General features: G+C 35.7%; 1 protein-coding gene across 6 annotated transcripts in view; it reads right to left on the reverse strand.

Moving 5' to 3' along the window:
- The window catches only part of Kdm4c (lysine demethylase 4C), a 206,503-nt gene that overhangs the window by 87,774 nt on the left and 97,288 nt on the right, over positions 1-21,441 (reverse strand). For 5 of the 6 annotated variants that reach the window (XR_008213975.1, XM_052718457.1, XM_052718458.1 and 2 more), the window contains 4 exons: positions 11,544-11,737; positions 8,596-8,831; positions 3,402-3,721; positions 1,213-1,321 (listed from right to left, as the gene is read on the reverse strand). Coding sequence is in view for 4 of the 6 variants with exons in the window: in XM_052718457.1 (XP_052574417.1) it covers positions 1,213-1,321; positions 3,402-3,721; positions 8,596-8,831; positions 11,544-11,737 (859 nt within the window). In the remaining 2 variants the exon portion in view is untranslated. Of the gene's footprint in view, positions 1-1,212; positions 1,322-3,401; positions 3,722-8,595; positions 8,832-11,543; positions 11,738-21,441 lie in introns of those variants that run through there. The other variant, XR_008213976.1, reaches the window with a different exon arrangement.

A 21,441-nucleotide genomic window follows, 5' to 3' on the forward strand; every position in this document is an offset into this window, starting at 1 on the left:
GTATTAAATGTTACATATAAATTCTTGTTTTAATTTGTCTTCTAGTTATAATAACTTTAATTGACAACAGCTTTGCTACATGAAGTAAAATGGGATAAAGAAGGAACTGATGTAGCACAGACAGTATCTATAATCCTAGCAACTGGAAAGCTGAAGCAGGAGGATCAAGTCTCAGGCCTGTCTAGATTGCAATGCTGTAATTTATCTCAAGGAAACAAAACATTAGAACTGTATATTCTGATAATAAACAGAAATAACAGCTAGTGTGTCTCCTTTTTTCCATTATTCAACTAGAATGCTATTCTTTGTTAAAGAAAGTACTATCACTATGTTCTTTACTTTTTTATATAAACACACATCATAACAGACAGTAAACAGAAAAATGATGCTGATACTTCCGGTGAGTGTTATTTAATCTAAACAAGCACCCCTATAATGGAGTTACCTTCACTACATCCTCAAAGACAGGTGACTTTAGACAATATCCATCAGAAAAGGAGACTATCTCAAAGAAGAACTCTACAAAAAAACTGCTTGAATAGGTCAGTTAGAAATGTAAGGAAGAAATACATGTCTCATGTACTTAGCAGATGTCACATCTAAACATCACATAGACAGAGAAAGGGGAAACAAATTAAAAAGAAAAGGAAATGTTACATTGGGATATGTGACTTAAAAGAAGTAGTTCTACATTAAGCCACATCAGAGAGTAATATACCAAGCAAAGACAGGGATCTACCACACAGTTATGTGGAGATATATATTAAGTGCTGGTTTCTTACTGGTTTAATGAATTTAAATGATTCAGGTTAAAAGTACTGACAATGCATATATGTCATGATCTGAAGTGATTCTTCTGGAAATTTCTCAGGCTGTGTCAGGAATGACTTACAATATGAAACAAAATATTTGTACTAGTAATGTTATAAGTATATGAAGCAGAGCTTGGCGGTAGTGGCATGCACCTTCAATCCTAGCACTCGGGAGGCAGAGGCAGGGGGATCTCTGTGAGTTTAAGGCCAGGTTTAACTTACAGAGTGAGGTAAAGGACAGCCAAGACTGTGTCACAGAGAAACCCTGTCTCGAAAAGCCAAAAAAAAAAGGATATGAAGCAAGTCTTTATTTCTAAATTTCAAGAGGGAAATATTTTTATCACAGTTAAATGCACAAGTCATCTATTATAAAAGATGACGAATAACAGCATGCACTCACCTTCATCACTTGCTACCTGCTGCTTCACAAGAGTCATAGGGGATCTGGCTGGAGGCTTACCAAGTGGATGGCGCCAACTCTTAGTAGTTTTGGGATGTCCTTCTATTATCTGGTTATAGAACAAAAAAGAGGTAAAAATAATCGATGAATAATGTTTGGTTCCTTTTGGGTTTTATTTTTTTTCCACATGTCTAGTAGGTGCACGTGTGTATGCAAGGACGGGTAGACATAATATGTAGACCACTGTTTTACATTCTGAGACAGGATGTCAGTGAACCCAGAGATTACCTCTTCACTAGCGTGGCAGGTCACTAAGTTCCAGTGACCCTACTGTTTCCGCCTCCCAGCACAGTGGTTATAGACTAATGTAGCCATGCCTAACTTTTCTGCATGCTTACGTAACAAGCACATTATTTACTGAGCTGTTTCTTCAGACTTAATAAATATTTGTTTCAGAAAAAAAAATACTTCAAAATGATAACACTGATGAGGAATAAATCTTGTACTTATTTACTCTTTAAGAAATTAGTACTTTAATTTGGATTTACAGGCTAGGATACAGCTCAGTAGTGGAACACTTACCTAGCATGCATAAGGCCCTGGGTTTTCATCCACAGTACTACCAGAGAGACAGAGGGAGAGAGGCTGAGGGAGGGGGGAGAGAAGGAGAGAGTGAGAGAGGCAGAGAGGGAAAGGAAGGGGAGGTAAAGGAAAAGGGGTAGCATTTTTTCCCAAGAGGTCAGTTAATTCTTCTTCAAAAAAATACTGTGTTTCATGGAAGGCTTACCAAAAATTAGCAAAATTCAAAGATCCTTTAAAACTAGCCCAAGTCCACCATTATACACTCATAAAAGGATTAAGAATTGTGAAGTTGTATCACCATTCATACATGAATATTTGGCAAGTGATCCAGCTTTTATCCTCACAGAAAAGAAAAACCAGCCAAATGGAATAAAGGACTCCTCTTTCCATTGAGAAACGAGCAATAGGTTCAGTAAGAAGGTATTATTTTTCAATGAAACATTCCTATTATTTTGAAGTCACTAAATTGTGAAAGATATTTTTAAGCCCCTATGAGACACTTTCCCTTTTTACTTTTAATATTTTTCATGGTTATATTTGTGTAGAACACACAATGATTTTAGAAAATGATCAAGTCTATTGATCAAATTATTGAATTATATTTTATATATTTAAGACTACTAAAAAATAGACTATTTGAAATTACTGTCTTTTAATAATATGCCTGTTACTAAAGGATGTGAAAAGACTCATAGTAGGTTTAGTAAACTGGGAACAATCAACAGGTTGCTCAGGTCAGCATATAGTTCAGCTACCATCTGAAACAACAGAGCAGCTCCTCACAGACAACTGAAGTCCCGGGTGAGGTTCAGAATGCTAGCGCAGCATTAGCTCACCTGACCCATTCCTAACTGAAGAACTGTTCACTCTGTAAATGAGAACAATGGAGAAGTACAGAGAAGAGGCTATAGCCATAAAACCTGCATGGGGAGATTAACTTTTCTGAGTGGTAAAAGGTTTGTTTATGGGAATAAACATGGCCAGAAATATAGCTATAATAGTCTGAATAAGAAGAGTCAAAGAAAACACTAATCATGTGAGCCATGATGTTAAAACCAAGACTATATGAAATTGATTTTATAATAGTTACTATTGTCAGGAACACAGTACCCAAGAGGCAATTTATCTCAGCCTGGATAACTGGGCTGGTGATGGGAATACTCTGTATCACAACTGTCTAAATGTCAATATGATTAAGTTTTCAAATTAATGCTTATCAAATATTAGTATTTGTGGAAAGTAGCTAATGAGTATATATGATCTCTCTGTGTACTATATGCAGAGAAGCTTGTATTAGCTTCAAAGAAAGATGTTGTTTTTTCAAAGTATAAAGTGAAAAAAAAAAATCAGACAGACCTCAACATGTGGCCAAAAGGTTTTTGTGTATTAATGATCAAAATGTGAACCAGAACTTACATAGTATTATCTGCCAAAATCTTATTCTCATTCCAATGATGAAATATGATTAAAACTTCTAAATGTAAATACTGTTTATTTCTGCCTTAAAGCAAGATTTCAGGGGATAATATATTGTATTCACAAAGCATTATCATCACCATACAGGCCACTACCCAATGAACATAGTAGAAATACATACTAACATGTACCTTAGGAACTTTGAGCCCATTTTGCTCTTCACTAAGAGCTTCAGAGATTTCCCCAGGTTCAAGGTTACTTCCATGGCCCTCTTCATCATTGTCTTCTTCCTCTGTCAATACCGTATTACTTTCTGCCAGGGAGGAAGACACCTTGGAAGAGTCTGGCTGTAGAATCTTAAGGAGATGTGACTCCTTGCCTGTTACCTGGCCACTAGAAAATGGCATGAAGTCACAGGCCTCCTTGGACATAGATGGTGAAGTTACAGCACCAGCTGTGTTATCTTCATGTTGTATTTCATCTGTTACTGGTGAACTTATACAGCTTTTTCCTGAGGAGCAAAAAAAAAGACTAACAATGCGTGTCATATTGCATTACTACTAAGTGCAATGATTAAACAATTACCAAGGGATTACTGACTGTATATTTTCTCTTATTTTTTCTTTCTTTTTTTTTTTTTTCTTTTTTTCTTTTTTTATTTTTGTGACAGGGTTCCTGGGCCCTATGGACCAGGCTGGTCTTAAACTCAGAGAGCCACTTGGCTCTGTCTCCCAAGTGTTGTTATTAAAACTGTATGCCACCATACCTGGCTGATTTTATATTTTCTGACTGTCCACCTCAATTTCCATAAACATGAAAAGTAATCAGTGTCATTACAATGAGATCTTAGACTTCCTTTCTATTTTCTGTATATGACTGTTATGCAGGCATGTATGAGTGTTTTGCTGGCACACACACACACATTTAGTGTGTGTGCCTAGTGACCATGGAGGCCAGAAGAGAACGTCAGCTCTCATGGAATTTGAGTTATATAGATGGCTGTGAAGTGCCAGGTCTTCTGTAAAAACAACAAATGCTTTTAAATGCGGAGTCAGCTCTCTAAGCTCCAAGTTTGTACTTCTGAAAGAAAACAAAACCCCACTGACAAGGCAGTCAAAGATTAAACGTAGGTTCTAAGCCATATTATTGTCAATATACAGGTCATTCATAATACTTAACAAAGCATAAACACCTTGAAATATATGTAGAAATAAAAATTTTTCAAAGAGATAATGCTAAGAATAGCTACAGAAGAAATAATGAAATTCAGAGAATGTGTATAAATGGCACATATAAAGCCCTAGAGATCCAAAAAAAGCCTCTGCTACATGAATCCTTTATGATTGGACATAGGCAGATGTGATTCTTTAACTGTCATATGGTTTGGAGGCAATGCTTTGAAATGTTTTCTTGTATGAGATATTATAAAGCATTTTCCAGACACACTAACTTATCATCATTTCTACATATCACACAGTAGCTCTGATAGTCAAGTCAAGTCTTCTATTTAAGTATTTTTCTGGGTCTCAAAACCTACAGATCAAAATATAGAGAACTGATAGAACTAATAAAATTAGGTACACTTCATATAAATCTTCCCTGAAGTCATAAACAGATTAATTAAACAGAATGTTAGAATCCAAGGTGAAAGCCAGGCAGTGGCGCACGCCTTTAATCCCAGCACTTGGGAGGCAGTGGCAGGCAGATCTCTGTGAGTTTGAGGCCAGCCTGGCTACAGAGTGAGTTCCAAGAAAGGCTCCAAAGCTACACAGAGAAACCGTGTCTCAAAAAAAAACAAAAACAAAAATAAAAAGACGACAAAACAAACAAACAAACAAACAAACAAACAAACAAACAAAAAGAATCCAAGGTGAAGTACTATAAGGAAATATTTATGTATACTATTCAATTGTGCTGTTTGCATTAACTGCAATTCCCATTCTACCTTCCCAACCCTTTTTACCTCCCCCCCCCCCACACACACACACACACTTCACAACTCTGTTCAGAAATTAACACCAAAGCACTTGGTCTTTTAAGGTTCTGTCTCTATAGGTCTGTCACTTGTGATGGTATCTCTAAAATGTATACCGAATTGTAACTGTATCATGTAGCTCCTCCCTAAAGTGTGAGCTCACAGAAAGAGTGTAGTTTCAACTGAAGTCACACAGCCTTTTTAAAAGCAAAGGTAATGAAGCTAAAGAAGCAACTGAGGAACTTTAAAAAAAAAATGATGCAAAGGTTTTTAATTTATTCTAAGTAGAATCCTAAGAAGATGGTATGAACATGATTGGAACTACTTTTTAAAGCTACAATATGGAGATGTGATGAGAATTCCTGAAAATAATATGTCTACTGAAGGCTGATTCATTAAAACTTCAAAGAGAGGTTGGAATGTTGCAGTTCCAGAGCTTAATTTATCTCAGATAATTGTTGGCCTACTAAAAAGCCATTCCTTGCTCCCTACATCCCATGTCAGACTTCACACTTGGCTCCAGAATAAGCAATCCCATTCTTTTTGATGTGAGAGCTGTACTTTTGAATTTACTGAGATATGACAGCAGGGGGTACTAGAATGGATCTTGTATGTCAGGGAGAGATGTGGTGTCTTATGGGTACGTACACATATGAATAATAGGAAGAGTGGATTTGAGGAGTGCCAGGACTGAAGGGATACAGGATGAAGGATACCAATGGAATACAGGAATTGCCAAGTAACTCAATTATTAAAGGAACAAAAAAGCTACAATGTTATTAAAGAAATAAAGCATTAGTAGTTTCATAAAAATATTCAACAACTGGGGAAAAAACAAAATAGATGGACTTCAGTTATTTTATGTGTGTGGGGTGTTTTGCCTGCATTTATGTAGCGCCTGGAGCCCACAGAGGTTAGAAGTTATCCAATCCTCTAGAATAAGAGTTACGCCGGGCGGTGGTGGCATATGCCTTTAATCCCAGCACTGGGAAGGCAAAGGCAGGTGGATCTCTGTGAGTTCGAGGCCAGCCTGGGCTACAGAGCGAGTTCCAGGACAGACTCCAAAGCTACACAGAGAAACCCTGTCTCGAAAAACCACACACAAAAAAAAAGAGTTACATATCAATAGTTGTGAGCTACCACATGGGAGCTATGAAAGAACTTGGGTCTTCTACAAGAGGATTAGACTCTCATAACAAAGTGGTTAAGCTCTGAGACCATATGCAAATAACAATAATAACAGGTTGCATTTCCATATTTGTACATAGATATATAAGTGTATTTAGCAATAATAATTAAAGAAAAAAAGGCTATCAACTTGGGGAGCATGGGAGAGTTTGGAGGAAGGAGACATGGGAGGAGCTGGAGGAAGGAAAGGGAAAGGTCAGTAATGTAAATACATTTTAATTAAAATGCATTGAAAATGAAGGGGGGGGGGGGGCGGCAGTTAAAGAGCCCAAGCTATTCTTCCAAAGGACTCAGGTTCAATCTGAAACATAGTAGCTCACAACTGTCTACAGCTACAGTACCAATGGATCACACAAACATACATATAGGCAAAACACCATATACATAAAGAAAAATATATATATATTTAAAGAGATACATAGAAAATTAATTTTATTGTGGAGGGGAGCAGCAAACACTCTTTAAAGGAAACACACCACCTAAAATCAGGGTCATAAAACAGGTTTGGGTTTTCAAGAAACCTGCTGCCCTAGTGAAGGCGTTAAACTCTCCCACTTTCACAACTGAATTTAGGTTCCAGTTCTCTGAGGACAAACATGTGTCTTTTCCAACAAAGGGGCATTTATCTACAAGGCTCTTACATTCAGGGTCGAGGGAGAGACCGAACACAGAAGGCCTAAGTCAGTCTCACAGTATCTTAAGGACAAACCCAGCAGACCCCTTCTGAGTCATGTGCAAGCTTGTGCAGATGTTTCCAAAAATGGGAAGACTAAACCTCAGTCAATCAAAAATATACTAATGTAACTGCTGCTTGCTTATCCAATTATGTAGTCGATCCTGAAACTCCCCTTAGCCCTGCTTAAAAGGAGCCTGCACATCCCTCTTGGGGTCATCGCCATTTTGAACAGATGAATGACCACCACCACCAACCCCAATCCATGACGGTATAATAAACGCTCTGTGTTCTTGCATACTATTTGAGCCTGGGGCCTTCCTTCAGCATTTCCTTGGACCCTACATTAGGCATTCTGGGAAATCAGTCAACCCCCATCACCACTGGATTGCCTCAACAAGCCTTGATATGAGGGTTTGTGCCTACTGTTATGCCCTCCTATTCACTAGGAAGACTGCTCGTTTCTAAAGGGAAACAGAGGAACAGTGTGGGTGGGTGGGGGTAAGAATGGGACTACTGCTGGAACAAATAGAGGGAAGAGAAGCTGCAGTCAGGATGTATTGTATGAGAGAAGAATAAATAAAAACAAAAAATAAGCATACTGATTTTCCAAAAATATGGAGGGGGGAAAAAAAACAACAACAGCAAATACTCTTTTAAAGGAAATCCACCACCCAAAATCATAAAACAAGCTCAGATTTTCAAGAAACCTGATGCCCAAGGCATGTCGGGAATCACCTGCCCTGCAGCCAGAGGTCATAAAAACAGGCAATCTGACTTATCTCTCACTTTCCAGTTTCAGAAAAATAGTTTACCTAAAATAAGCAGGCTCTCTACCCTTTCTACTCTCCACTGCAAAAACTCTCAGAACCTTTATAGTGCACCTGTACCCTCAGATACTAAGCAGTGTTAGAAGTGCTAACTTCTCAGACCAACAAAAGTCTGCTCTCACCATTGTGAGGCCACACTGGGTCTATTCTTTCATTTCCTCCACTGACTTATTTCTTACACTCTTCACCACTGAGCCATCACTCAAGCCCTTTATTTATTTATTTTTAGATTTATTTATTTTGTGTATATGAGTGCTTTGCCTGTATGTATGTCTGTTATATGAAACTCTTAGAAAGTTCATTGGTATAAACTGTTGATTTTATAGCTTTCCTCCACCCCCTTTTTATAAAGACTTATCTTTTATTTTCTTCTGAAAATTAGCAAGGAATCTGAACACAATTGTCTATAATTTGCTTTTATTTTCTTCTGAATTTTAAGTTGAATTTCACTAAAAGTTTCTGCATTTTAGAAATCTTTGTTTTTTTATTAAACCAAACATATACTATTGGATGTTTAGTTCAGAATTCTATTATACATAAAAACTGTATCCCTTATTTAATAGCATTTACTTGCCCTCATAGGTGAATTATCCTGTAAGTTTACTTAGTTAATGAAAAGGTTAGATGGTCTAGCAAGATATCATAGTGGACACAGTTTTAAGGCATCAGATTATTAATCACCGGAGACACATGTGAAACATAACCAGACATTTGCTTACCTGAGAGTTTGGTGTCATTCACTAAGAGTTGATCTGCTTGTTTCCTGGCACCAGAAGCTTCTCTTTCTGAAGGTGCTTCTGTGTTCCCCAGCTTGGATGTTTTTTCTGGCTTTTCAGTGTCCTTGAGGTGCGCTGGGCATATGGCAGGGTTTGAGATCTCCTCCCCATTACATTCAACAGATTCTTCATCCTCCTCAGTTTTAGGCCTTTTAGAAAGTGACTTATTGCCCTGGAGGCTATTAATAAAAGGAAAGTGGTCAAAGGAAAAAGTTCAAACTGGATATGAAGTACACATCAATGCAAATAATACTGTTATGAGCTTATATCAAGAAAAATTTATTTAATATATTTTTTTAAATTAATAAAGTCTGAAGTTGAAATCACAACGGGTTTTTTTTTCTTTCTTTCTTTCTTTTTTCTTTTTTGTTTTTTCGAGACAGGGTTTGACTGTGTAGCTTTGTGCCTTTCCTGGATCTCACTCTGTAGACCAGGCTGGCCTCAAACTCACAAAGATCCACCTGCCTCTGCCTCCCGAGTGCTGGGATTAAAGGCGTGCACCACCACCGCCCAGCCACAATGGTTTTAAATTGACTTACAACTGAATTTTCACTGTAAAGTCAAGTAAGGCAGAAACAATGAGCTAAACAGAACAAATAAGAGCACACACATACTAGCAGTCTGGTGCTGCCAATGGCAATTACAACATTGAGGATATAAGCAAAACATGCACTTCACAAGGTATACATGTAAACCAAAGCAGCTGGCATACTACAGAGATTGTGAGGGGGTTTATACTTGTGCATGGTATTACTGAAGGCCCATCAAGACCACAGACTAAGAAAAACGAAATACACTCCTGAACATTAGGACTTATAAGAAATGAGAAAAGGCACTCTGATTAACACTGACAATCTGTGTATCACAGATTTTTACATACACACACTCTATCAAGTTGAAAAGCCTGGTGACTTTAACAGCTACAACAGCTCATGAATCTGACTACAGTGCTACTTTGCATGTTTCTCAAGAAGTCAGAATGGAATGTTTCCTTAAGACCTCCAGGGGTATTGACACCCTAATTACTGTTTCTCAAACTCTGAATGTATTCACAGTAAGTTACACATTTTACTGAGACAAAACTTATATACATATAAGTACACAAATCATGAGAAAACATTTCCCACACACTAAGCACTATTGTACTTTTTAAAAGAATGATGTTTTTTACTTTATGTGTACTGTTATTTGCTTGCACGTATAAATATTGTATTATGTGCATGAAATGACCATAGAAGCCAGAACAGGATGTCAGATTTGTGGAATGGAAGATACAGATGGTTATTAGCTGCCCCATGAGTGCAGGGAACGTGAATCATCTACAAGAATAGTCAGCACTCTTTAAGATCTTTCTCCTGCCCCACTGTGATATCTTGAAATTCATCTTACTTTCAACATTAAAACACTGCCCATGATATACTGAATTCAGTTTCAAACAATACTGTGAAAACCCTTGCTGCAAACTACAGCTGAAATATTATCATCCAAGTTATAGATTAGCTACTAACTAACTAGTTCTGTCATGTATGTAGGTATGCATGTATGTATGTATGTATCTTTAAAAATGCAGATGTCTTCCAGGTATAATTCCAGCACTGAGAAAGCAGAAGCAAGTAGGTTTCTCTGAGTTACATGTTAGCCATATATATGTTATATATATGCGTGTTATATATATGTGTTATATATATGTTATATAATATATATAAAATGAGTCATAGGCTAGCCAAGACATCATAGTTGAATTTAAAAAAAATAATAAACAGGCATTAAAAGAGAAAATATGCACAATTCCATGTTCTGAGGTTTCTCCTGCTCACAACCATTTTAAATAACAAAAGTAATTGCAAGTGGTGGGAAGTGAAGCACAAAATAAGTACTAAACTTTGAGCAAAAAACTTAAATTATAGTGTTAATACAGTAAAAACAGAGGTGCCACAGGTCTAGATGTAGGACATTAAATACATATAGGTATTAAAAAACTATGCTACAGGAAATAATTTAATTATATGAAAAGCATTCACATGGTCACTCAATTGTTAATATAACATAGTCTAATTTTGAAAGTGTATAATATTTTTATATTATATATATAATAAATACATATGTAAAATATATACAAAATGTTAAAATGGATAGTCTCTAGATAGTGAGGTTAAGAATGATTTGGATTCCTTGGATTTTTTTTTTCCTGGATTTAGAAAATTTCCACAGTTCTTAAATACTATTTTTATAAATTAAAAGAATAAGAATTTCAAAATAATAATAAGCAATAGTAAAAAGAAAACCTCAACAAAAAATTTCAAACTTTAAGAGCTAATATGCAGCCTAAGAATCAGCCATAAGGCATACAGCATAATCAAAGGATTTGTGACAAAGTCCTAGTCACAAAAGTGGATTAGAGGTAAGGTTAAAAAAGACTACCAAGGAGCAGAAATAATACTTTCTCCTTTGAGTCTTGAAAAGAATAAAGCCACAGCATAAGCATCCAGATGAGACAAGAAGTATCTCAGCTACTTAACAAATGAAAGAACTCATAAATAAAATTTTTAAAAATGGTAGCATATAAGAGTTAGAAGTCAAGTTATTGAAGTTGTTTAAAATACGATGAATAATGTAAAGAACAAATACATGTTTAAAATAATTAATGGAAGAATTCTGAAAAGTTCTATGTTGTTCTACTAACTATGCACATTGATTTCAGGAGTAGTCTGCATATGTGACTACCTGTTCCTAAATTCAAAAGTTAAACATACAATACCTCAAAATTTCAGTATATACTAAATAACCATATGAATAATATAAACAAAAATAAACAATCCTTGAGAACATTTGGTCCCATAATTCATTTCAACAAAGTACATACTACAAGCACGATATCATGGGGTCCTTACCTCCTGGGGGCTTTTCTTAATTTTCTCCTCCTCTGTAGCCATATTTTTACCTCAGGGGTAGACTCTGGAGTGGGCTTTGTATGATCAATAGTATATATATCTTTTCCTTGTTTCCAAATTTGGTATCTGTCTGGCTGAAACTTCTTCACAAATATATCCATTGATATCTTCACCATGTCATTCCGGCAAGTGCACTGAAACACAATGAACAGTTGGAATAAAATCAACAATAAAATATTTTGCTAAGTATATAACATACCATGCTCCTGGGTAGAACATGAATGCTTAATTAAAATATAAATAAGGAAATGTTTTACATCTAAAAGAGAAAAAAAAACCTCAGAACAGGTGAGAATGTAAAGATACACATTTAGAAATGAGCAAATAAAGTATTTTTAAAATACTTTGTATATTTATATGAACTGAAAATGAGAAACTAAATATTTGAACATTTATATAAAATGTGTACCAAGAATAAGTTATAGAGACGTATGAGTGTTTGTCTGAAGGTTGTCCAGCAAAGGAACAGTTATCCTACTATCACAGACACCCATCAAAAATCTGTAGTACAGGATGCAGTGTTTGTATGAAAGGATTATTATCACAGATATGCATCAAAATTCTGAAGTTGTAATAATACTATATGGAATGTTAGTGCCAATTTAGGCATGTTTTGAACATTGCCAAAAGGTCTACTTTAATTAAAAGCTTGGTACACAGGGAAAGGATATTGGTAGGTAAGGCCTAATGAATGTGTAAGACGAATTGCTAAACCGTCTTATTAATAAAAAAAACCTGGAGCCAGATATTGGGGAGAAACTGAGAGATTAGAGAAGCAGAAAGAAGCCAGTCATGTTCTTACTGCTAGAAATCCTCAGGCAAGAGAGAGACCTACTTCCTGTATACCCACACATATATCCTTTCTATGCCTGCCATCTCACTTTCTGTCTCCACCCAGCTACATCATTTCCTCTTTCTGCCCAGCTATGTCATGTCCTGTCTGTCTGTACAGACCTCTAGACCTCTATGGTTAACTACGGCTGGGAAATAAAGGCATGTGCACCACGCCTGGCTCTGTCCCAGTGTGACCCTGAACTCACAGAGATCCAGATGAATCTCAGCCTCCGGAATGCTAGGATTAAAGGCGTGTGCTACCACTGCCTGACTTTTATGTTTAATATAGTGGCTGGCTTTTCCTCTGATCCTCAGATAAGCTTAATTGGAGTGTACACATATCACATTTCCCCTTTTTTGTCTAAAATTTAAAAAAAGTTATAACTAATATAAGAAAAACTATATATGATAAGTACAATAACTATATACAATATATACAGGCAATAAATACATCAATAATGTCTACTCCATTTGCATTTGACAAATTCAGAGAAAATATTCCATGATCTATCCTATTTTTATGACTCCAAAGGACTGTATCTAATTTACCTTCTATCCTAATTTGCTTTACCAAAACTATCTTTTGATGTCTTTCAAACTTACACACTTTATACCTCTTTAGTGAGTTTCTTTTTGAAATTGTTAACAAGGAAAACTAAAACTATCTAATCTTCAACTCCCTTAGAGACCCAAGAAGGAAATAATATTACCTAAGTAAATAGGAAGTACATTGTAAGCAACTTCCAAAAATCTAGAATGACAGAGACAGCTGACTGCCTGGACAGTCACCCAACGTTCCTCTATAACACTGGGGCATCCATCTTCGGCCTATAGGCCCAGAGTTTTTCATTTGCTTTTCCCTGACTTGTGCAGAATTTCTGGCAGTCTCCTCTGTAAAGCAGGAACCAGAAGAACCATCTATGATAATCAAACTTACAGTCATGTTAAGTTTTCTAGGTATATACAAAATTTATTTCATTTAGAATTAAGTAGGTAATCTTCAAATACTTCAAGGACCTACAGAATATGGCATTTAAAATATTTTAAGAACTTAGATTTTTCTGGACAATGAGGCACGTCTGCTCCTGACATCATCAATTACTTCAAAGAGGATGATGGGCATTGAAGAAACTCATTATGGCAAAAGTTAGCCATTTGGGCAAGAAACTGTTTGCCTGGACTGCCAGACAAAATGTTGTATAAACTGGACATGTAGGACCCATGGAAAAATGACTACTAAATTTTGCCAAAACAAGGTAAGATGGTTCTTCAGTTTCCTGCTTCTGCCAGACATTCTGTACAACACAGGGAAAAGCAAATGAGAAACTCTGGGCTTATAGGCTGAAGATGGATACCCCAACATTACAGAGAAACTTTGGGTAACTGTCCAGGCAGCCAGCTGTCTCTGTCATTCTAGATTTTTGGAAGTTACTTATAATGCACTTCCTATTTAACTAGGTAATATTACATCCTTCTGGGGTCTTTGATGTAGTTGAAGACTAAATAGTTATAATTTTCCTTGGTTATGATAAAAGATAAATTAGATATGAAACTTTACACTCACAAATGTAGGATAAATTATAAAATATTTTATTTAATATTGCCAAATACAAATAGACTAGATATTGTAACTATAATTCTTGCTTGATAACTGTTTGCTATATATAACTTCACTATATTAAAGCTAAAACCTTCCTTTTTTTTATTAGATAGAAAAGGGGAAGTGCTGGGGGATGTCTTTCTGTACACTGTGAATATATGTTGTTCCCACTGGTTAATAAATAAGCTGCTTTGGCCTATGGCAAGGCAGCTTAGAGGCAGGCATGAAATCCAAGGAGAGAGACAGGAAAGAGAAAGATGGAGTCTGGAAAGAGACACCAGCACCACCAGGAGAAGCAAGATGTGAAAGTACTAGTAAACCATGGCCACATGGCAACTTATAGATAAATAGATATGGGTAAAGTTATAAGAGTGTGCTACCAAGAATTCTTAGCCATAGGCCATACTGTTTGTAAATAACATTAAGCCTCCGAGTGATTGTTTTTTAAGCAGCTGTGGGACTGCAGGGCCAGGCAGGACTCGAGAAACCTTCCTAATGCATTAATGGTTCTTAACTAACTGGATGCATGAAATAGTTCTCATGGTATTTCTTTGGTAGTTAGTTATATGAGACTTCTCTTATGTGTTCTTATGAAACGCCTAGTATGAAAGGAGCAAACCAGGCCCCAAACATCTTTCAGCTGCTCCCTTGGGAGATGTGACTGTTTGCACCTACATCACTCCTAAGATGATCTACCATTGTTTAGTATTCTTACCAGAGGCTCAAACAAACAGGGATGTCCCATCTTTGTCTTTGAACATATAAAGCAGTGAGATCTTTGTAGATAGTTGTATTAAGGCATTTTATTGCAGCTCTGCAAATTTGTCATATAAATCTAGAATGTCAATGAATGTGTGATTTGAATAATTTAACCAGTGAGTCACTGGTGAGATGTCTGGGTGAGCGCTATCTCGAGAGCTCACATGGCACAAGAAGAAAATGCAGGCACACACAGTGTAAATAAATATAAAAAAGAAATATTTAATTATATTTGTTGTTCTTAATAAACTCTTGCAGCTAGAGAGATGATTCAGCAGCTAAAAGCTCTTGTTGTTGCAAGAGGATCCAGGTTTGACTTCCAGAAATCAAGTGGTAGCTTACAAACACCTGTCTCCAGTTCCAGGTCATCTGACACCCTCGTCTGACCTCTGCAGGCACCAGGTACGCAGGTGGTACACAGACACATGTGCAGAAAAAGCACTCATATACATAAAATAAAATAAACTCTTGCAAAGTAACTCAAAATTGTAAACAAAAGTCTCTTCTACATTATAATAAGAACATTATACAACCAAGCATACCTAGTAGAGAAAGGTAAAGGGTTAAGAGAATTAAGAAATTCAAATGAACCAGGCAGTGGTAGCCCATGCCTTTAATCCCAGAACTCAGGAGGCAGAGGCAGGTGGATCTCTGTGAGTTCCAGAACAGCCAGGGCTACACAGAGAAACCCTATCTTGAAAAGCCAAAAGGAAATAATTTGAAAGTTCAAATAAGTTATTTTGAATCTAGTAGAAGACTATTTCCTATGAATACACAGTGATTAGTAAAACCTTATAAAATAAGCTTCTTACAAAAACTACACATAATTTAATTAGGTTGAGGCCAACACTCTATGCATCAAGTAATGGAGTAGCAATAGTCTCAATGATCTAGCTGGTATATTTTAATAATTCCTTACAAACCTGGAACAGAAGAGATTAAGCAATACCCTTGACACATGATTCTAGTATCTTAGTGGCAAAATTATCACATGCAAATAAATTAACTCCAAGTCTAATTTCTAAGTCAAATTTCCTTTAATAGAGCTCTAAATTTTTGTTTTCTATTTTTGGAAGCAGAATATAGCCAAGTAGCCCAATCGAATCAGAAACTCGCAGGTAGCATCCCTGTCTTCAAGGTGCTGCTGCTATAACAGATGTGAGCTAACATATCTTGCTAGAATTCTAATATTAACAGATATACCAAAAAGATCTGATAAAATTTTATGTCAGATTAAACCAACTTTTTAAAACACAAACAGCAATTTTACAGGTACAAACAGTACCAAGATGCTTCATACTTTCATACCCCTGCTTACACACTGAGCATGAAACTATCTGCCATGAACTCTGCCAAAAAAAGATCTACTACATCTATTACTTCTGCCAAAACTGCTCCAGTTTTGGACAGATCTTAAATCTTAGCAAAGCAAACTTAGACAACTTCTCCACTTACAATCTTTCTTAACAATCTATCTTCACCAAAGTTACTTTAATTTTTCTCAAGTATGATCTTAAATTTTCAGCACTGTTCTAACTTTAAAGTGTGAATTTTCATGCCTGACTCTCAGTAGTTCCAATATATGACTCCACCAATGACAGTCTCATATTTCCCTGTCACAAAGATCAATAACTGTCTTCAATGCAAGTCACTGGAACCGCCAAACACTAAAACTTCCTCAACTTAGAACCTCCAATATCTTCCTGATTAGTCAAATGCTGTGCAAAAACAAAAACAAAACACTACTCTGAAATTGATTAAATTTGTTCTTTGACAATTTCTTACAAGTATATAATGCATTCTGATTATTTGTACCCTAAGCTCATTTTATTTCCCTAGAAAATTCATTTTTTCACAGTAAACGTAAATTGTATCAACTATTCCTCAGAAAAGAATTCTATTCATCTGAACAACTGTTTCTAGTATTTAGTTATGCATATTGACAGCTTGAAGTTATTTTTCTGTAATTATCTTACAGTAGGAATAGGAATAATCAAGGTCTTTAGAAATGTACAGATATTTTGGTTTAAGATTCAATCTCTCAAGCAAAAGAAAATAAATAAATAAAAGCTTGAACTCATAGAAAAGTTTTCTAATTTCCTTGCAGCATAAAGACATTGAAAATAGCAACAATGACATGCTCTCCCTTAAAACAAGGTTAAATCTGAGCAGGATAATGATTGAAGCAATCCTAGAAAATAGGTCAGTAAGATGCAGAACCATATTTCTGAGGGGAAAAAAAAATCTAAGGAAACAAAGACAACCTTTAACGGGATGCTTATTTGTTTGTTCTGATAGAGCTGGGAAACCTCCTCTGTGTACATTTGGCTCCTATACTTTGAATGAACTTCAAATATCCGTGGGAATCAACAGCATGCAAGCCATAGTAAAATAGGAATGTACTCCAGAGATTGGGCAAATATCAGAGCTGTATAAACTTTTACAAAATAGATTAGGCATATAAAATCAAGCTAACTACTTCAACAGAAGCCAGAACACAGATGTGTCCACTCTCCCATTTGGTGATTTGTTGACCATGAACTACACAAAAGGATTTTAAAGATTTTGAGAAAAAGATACCAAGAGAAATAATGTCTACCTAGAATGAAGTAGAATGACAGGGACACTATAAGAAAAAAACAGAAACCCTTGTGATGGCAGAAACCCTTGCCATCAATGGAGAGCTGAGTAAACAATGTTTAAAATAATGCTCTTATTCTCTCAAATTTATTAAGGGCTAAATCAGTCAAACAACCTTCTCAGAGTGTTACCTCCAAAACATATAATCTAAATGATAAAAATATGATATACAAATATTATTCCTTCAAAGTTCTACTTAACATTTTTATGGACTGGAATAAGAGAAAAGAATGATATCAATCAGATCAGTTCACTGATCAACTATAACATCCTGATGCAACACAGCTAAGTAACTGAAAAGCACTTGAATCTCAATAGTAAAGAGTAATTTTCAACAAATATTGGGTGTTTTCCTCATCTCACTTACATGTAATTATCTACGTAATTTCAACCATAAACATATAATAACACAAAGAAGATAATGTCTAAAATTTAAACAGTATTTTAAAACTTTGTGTCTATAACTTCTGGCAACTAATACCTGATTAATATGTAGGAGATTCTTAATTCATTCCCCAGTACAACAAAAGCTAGATGCAGGGGTACATGCTTATATTCCCAAAATTTGGGGAATGAAGTCAGGAAATCATCCTTGACCATATAACAACTCAATGAAACAACGTATTATTGTTATCTATTATTTTCTAGTTATGCATGTGATGTGTTTGTAAACTTACCAGGTATCTTTCAGAGTGATTAAATATAACAAATGACTCATACAATATAACAAACCAAATAGTATATTAATGTATATTGCATATACACATTAATTAATTAATCTATATTAAATGACTGTCCTTATGAAATCTAATTTAAAATATCCAGTTTAAAAAAAAAATAAAAAGCTGGCTTAACCAGTCTACACTTTATAATGCAATCCTGCCTGGCCCCTCACACCAATAACACTGTTCTTAAAAGTTATTAGCTATTCACCTATTAGTTAAAGTAGATCAATACAAAAAACAAAAATGTTTTCTGCCCTGTATGGAGCTTTTAGACTACAATATATAAGCTATAGAAGGACAGAAATGTGTATTAATTTTAAAATGCCAAGTGCTCAATAAAGCTGCTATTAATTGCACCTAAGAGCATACAACTTTATGCAAGTTGTCATTTGAAGACTATTCACATACTAATCATAGTAACCTAGGGAAAATGTTCTATATTTCGGTCTTCTAAAAACTCTTTAAACCAGGTTGTCACCAGAAAAACAAAGCAAAATTGAATGACACTATTACCAAAATAGATCAACATATTCAATTATACTCAGCAACAGAAAAACAATCCTAAAATATTTACATAAGTACAAAAGACTGAATCATCAAAGCAATCCTGAGCAGAAAATGTAATGCTAAAGGTAGTACAATACCTGATGTCTTATCAAACCACAGACCCATTAAAAAAAAGGCAGTATTGTATACGTGCAAAAACAGAAATACAGATCTAGGCATAGTTACACACTTGGGATCCCACTATTTGGGTAGCAGAAGCAGAACGATCACTAACACTTAGAGGATAGTGCTATAGAGTTGAGACTGTTTAAAAAAAGAAAAAGGAAAAGGAAAAGAAAACACACACACAAAAATACACCAAAACAGACACATGCATCTCCATATGCCTTTTTCAAGAGGTCTTCAGTATTAGTTATCCCTCTCCAATTCCCTCCTTTACCTTTTTACTCCCATTTCTGACCCCATTCAATCCTTCCTGTTCCATCTCCCTCCATTATCCATTATCCCTTTATAGTATTATATTCTGGTTCCCCTTCCTTAATAGATTCCCTTCCTACTCCACGGTCCCCTACTAACTACCTAACCTCTGTGTATATTCTAATTGAAACACACATATCTGAAGCTTATATGCTAATATCCACATATGAGGGTAAATAAACAATATTTGTCTTTCTGAGTCTGGGTTATGAAATTCAGGATGATTAGCTTCCTAAAATATATACATATACAAATGGAGTTACAATATAATGGGAAAACAGTGTCCCAAATAGACATCATGTGTTATCAAATAAAACCCCCACTACCAGGAATGGTGCATTAATTATTGATATTGGCAAGTCTTCAGCTAAAACTGGGATGCTGGTATCATCCCCTACTATCTCCAATCTTTTTCTGCATGGATCAAATTTGAGTGTGAACATTGAAAAACATTAGTTTAAAAAATTAAAAGGGGAAAGAATATTCATAAATGAGGAATACATTAATAAAAGATCTCTGTGTACATAATGTAAGAATAAAAGCTCCAACGTAAATTAAAGATGTTCTTGCTTGAGAGAAACAAAAATTGTTTTGAGTAAGTTCCAAGTTAGCACTTTTAATTGTGCACATCACACTGAATTTTTGAACAAGGGTCTATAAGGAAAAAATCTTACCATTAACATTTTAGTGCACATCTACCGCTCACATTACATATTAGTTGACATGGAAAATTCTCAATTCCTCTAAAATAGGAAATCACTTAGGAAATGTAGACCAATCTAATTAATGATTTTAGGATGAAATAAGATGAGTGCTGCTCTAAGCTTTAGTCAGGAAAGCTTTTACTTGCAATGAGCAGACTTTAATACAAAGACTCATAATTGGTCAATGTGCTGAGAGTAAGCAACTGTGAGTACTCAGTCCTAAGTGGAAGTACCTGCTAACTCCAAAACTCATCAAACATTGCAAAAGAGGAGGGAGAGGGCCATAAAAGTCAGAGGATGGGGACAAGGGCTGTGATAAACTGTCTTCTAGACGGCAACTGCAATCATGAGCACACTGCAGCTGTGGTTACCTGCACAACATAGGATCCATCAACATTCAATCATAGATGGGGTAGGGGTTCATAAGTCTCTACCCCAAGCTGACGAGCTACTTGCAGTTAATGGCTTCTAGGGAAATGGAGTCATTTTTCTGGAGTGGTTTCTGCACTAGTAATTCATCAGGCTCTAGTAAGTAATCCTTCACCGATGTACATGCAGTCAAACTAAATCAGCAGGACACACAAAACAAACACACACACAAACAAGAATGGTGAGCTTCTTGGGAAGGAGAAGTTCAGCAAGAGTGGGAGGGGATAAGGAAGGGTAACAACAGTGATAAGACATATATTATATATACATAAGAAGACCCTAAGGTGCTTTACTAGTAAATATGGAGATTCTGTCATAACAGGAAGAATATTACAAACATTGAAGAATTGTCTTTGTCCAACAAATATTCAGTCAAATACTATAATACAGACATCACACTTGGTGTCTACTCTATAAGAAACTGAGATAAATAAAGTTCTAAGTAAAAGTGAAAGAAAAAACCTACATTAAACACTCTATAAGGATGATTAGCTGACTAGAAATTAAATGACTGTTCGAAGGCTGCAGGTAGAGAGCTAACCTAGACTACTATATCTAGAAAATTTATCTGCCAAGGCTGAAGGAGAAAGAATAACTTCCCATGATGCAAACAGCCTAGAAAAAATTCATATCCAACAACACCACAATGCTAAACAGAATACTGGAAGTAATTCTCTGAACTGAAAAGAGGAATAAGCAGAGCCAAGGAACTGTAGAAAGAAAACAAATGAAACTATAATTTAATGAGTTCTGGGACAGCCAGGACAATATAGAGAAAAAGGAAGGAAGGAAGGAAGGAAGGAAGGAAGGAAGGAAGGAAGGAAGGAAGGAAGGAAGGAAGGAAGGAAAAGAAAGAAAGGAAAGAAAAGAAAGGAAGGAAGGAAGAAAGGAAGGAAGAAATAAAGAAGGAAGGAAGGAAGGAATAGAAAGAAAGAAAGAGAGAGAGAGAGAGAGAGAAAGAAAGAAAGAAAGAAAGAAAGAAAGAAAGAAAGAAAGAAAGAAAGAAAGAAAGAAGGAAAGACAATAAATTGCTATTCTCTTTTAGGAAAAATTGAAACTCATTTCCTTCATATGTCATTTCCTCTAAATGCTAGTGTTCAAATGTATTTTAAAATATATTAAGGGCTGGTGAAATGGTTTAGTTCATAACTTGCCTACCACAC

This window comes from Peromyscus californicus, unplaced genomic scaffold, assembly GCF_007827085.1.
Source record: "Peromyscus californicus insignis strain IS unplaced genomic scaffold, ASM782708v3 Scaffold_5__1_contigs__length_169319896, whole genome shotgun sequence".
Taxonomy (NCBI): Eukaryota; Metazoa; Chordata; class Mammalia; order Rodentia; family Cricetidae; genus Peromyscus; species Peromyscus californicus.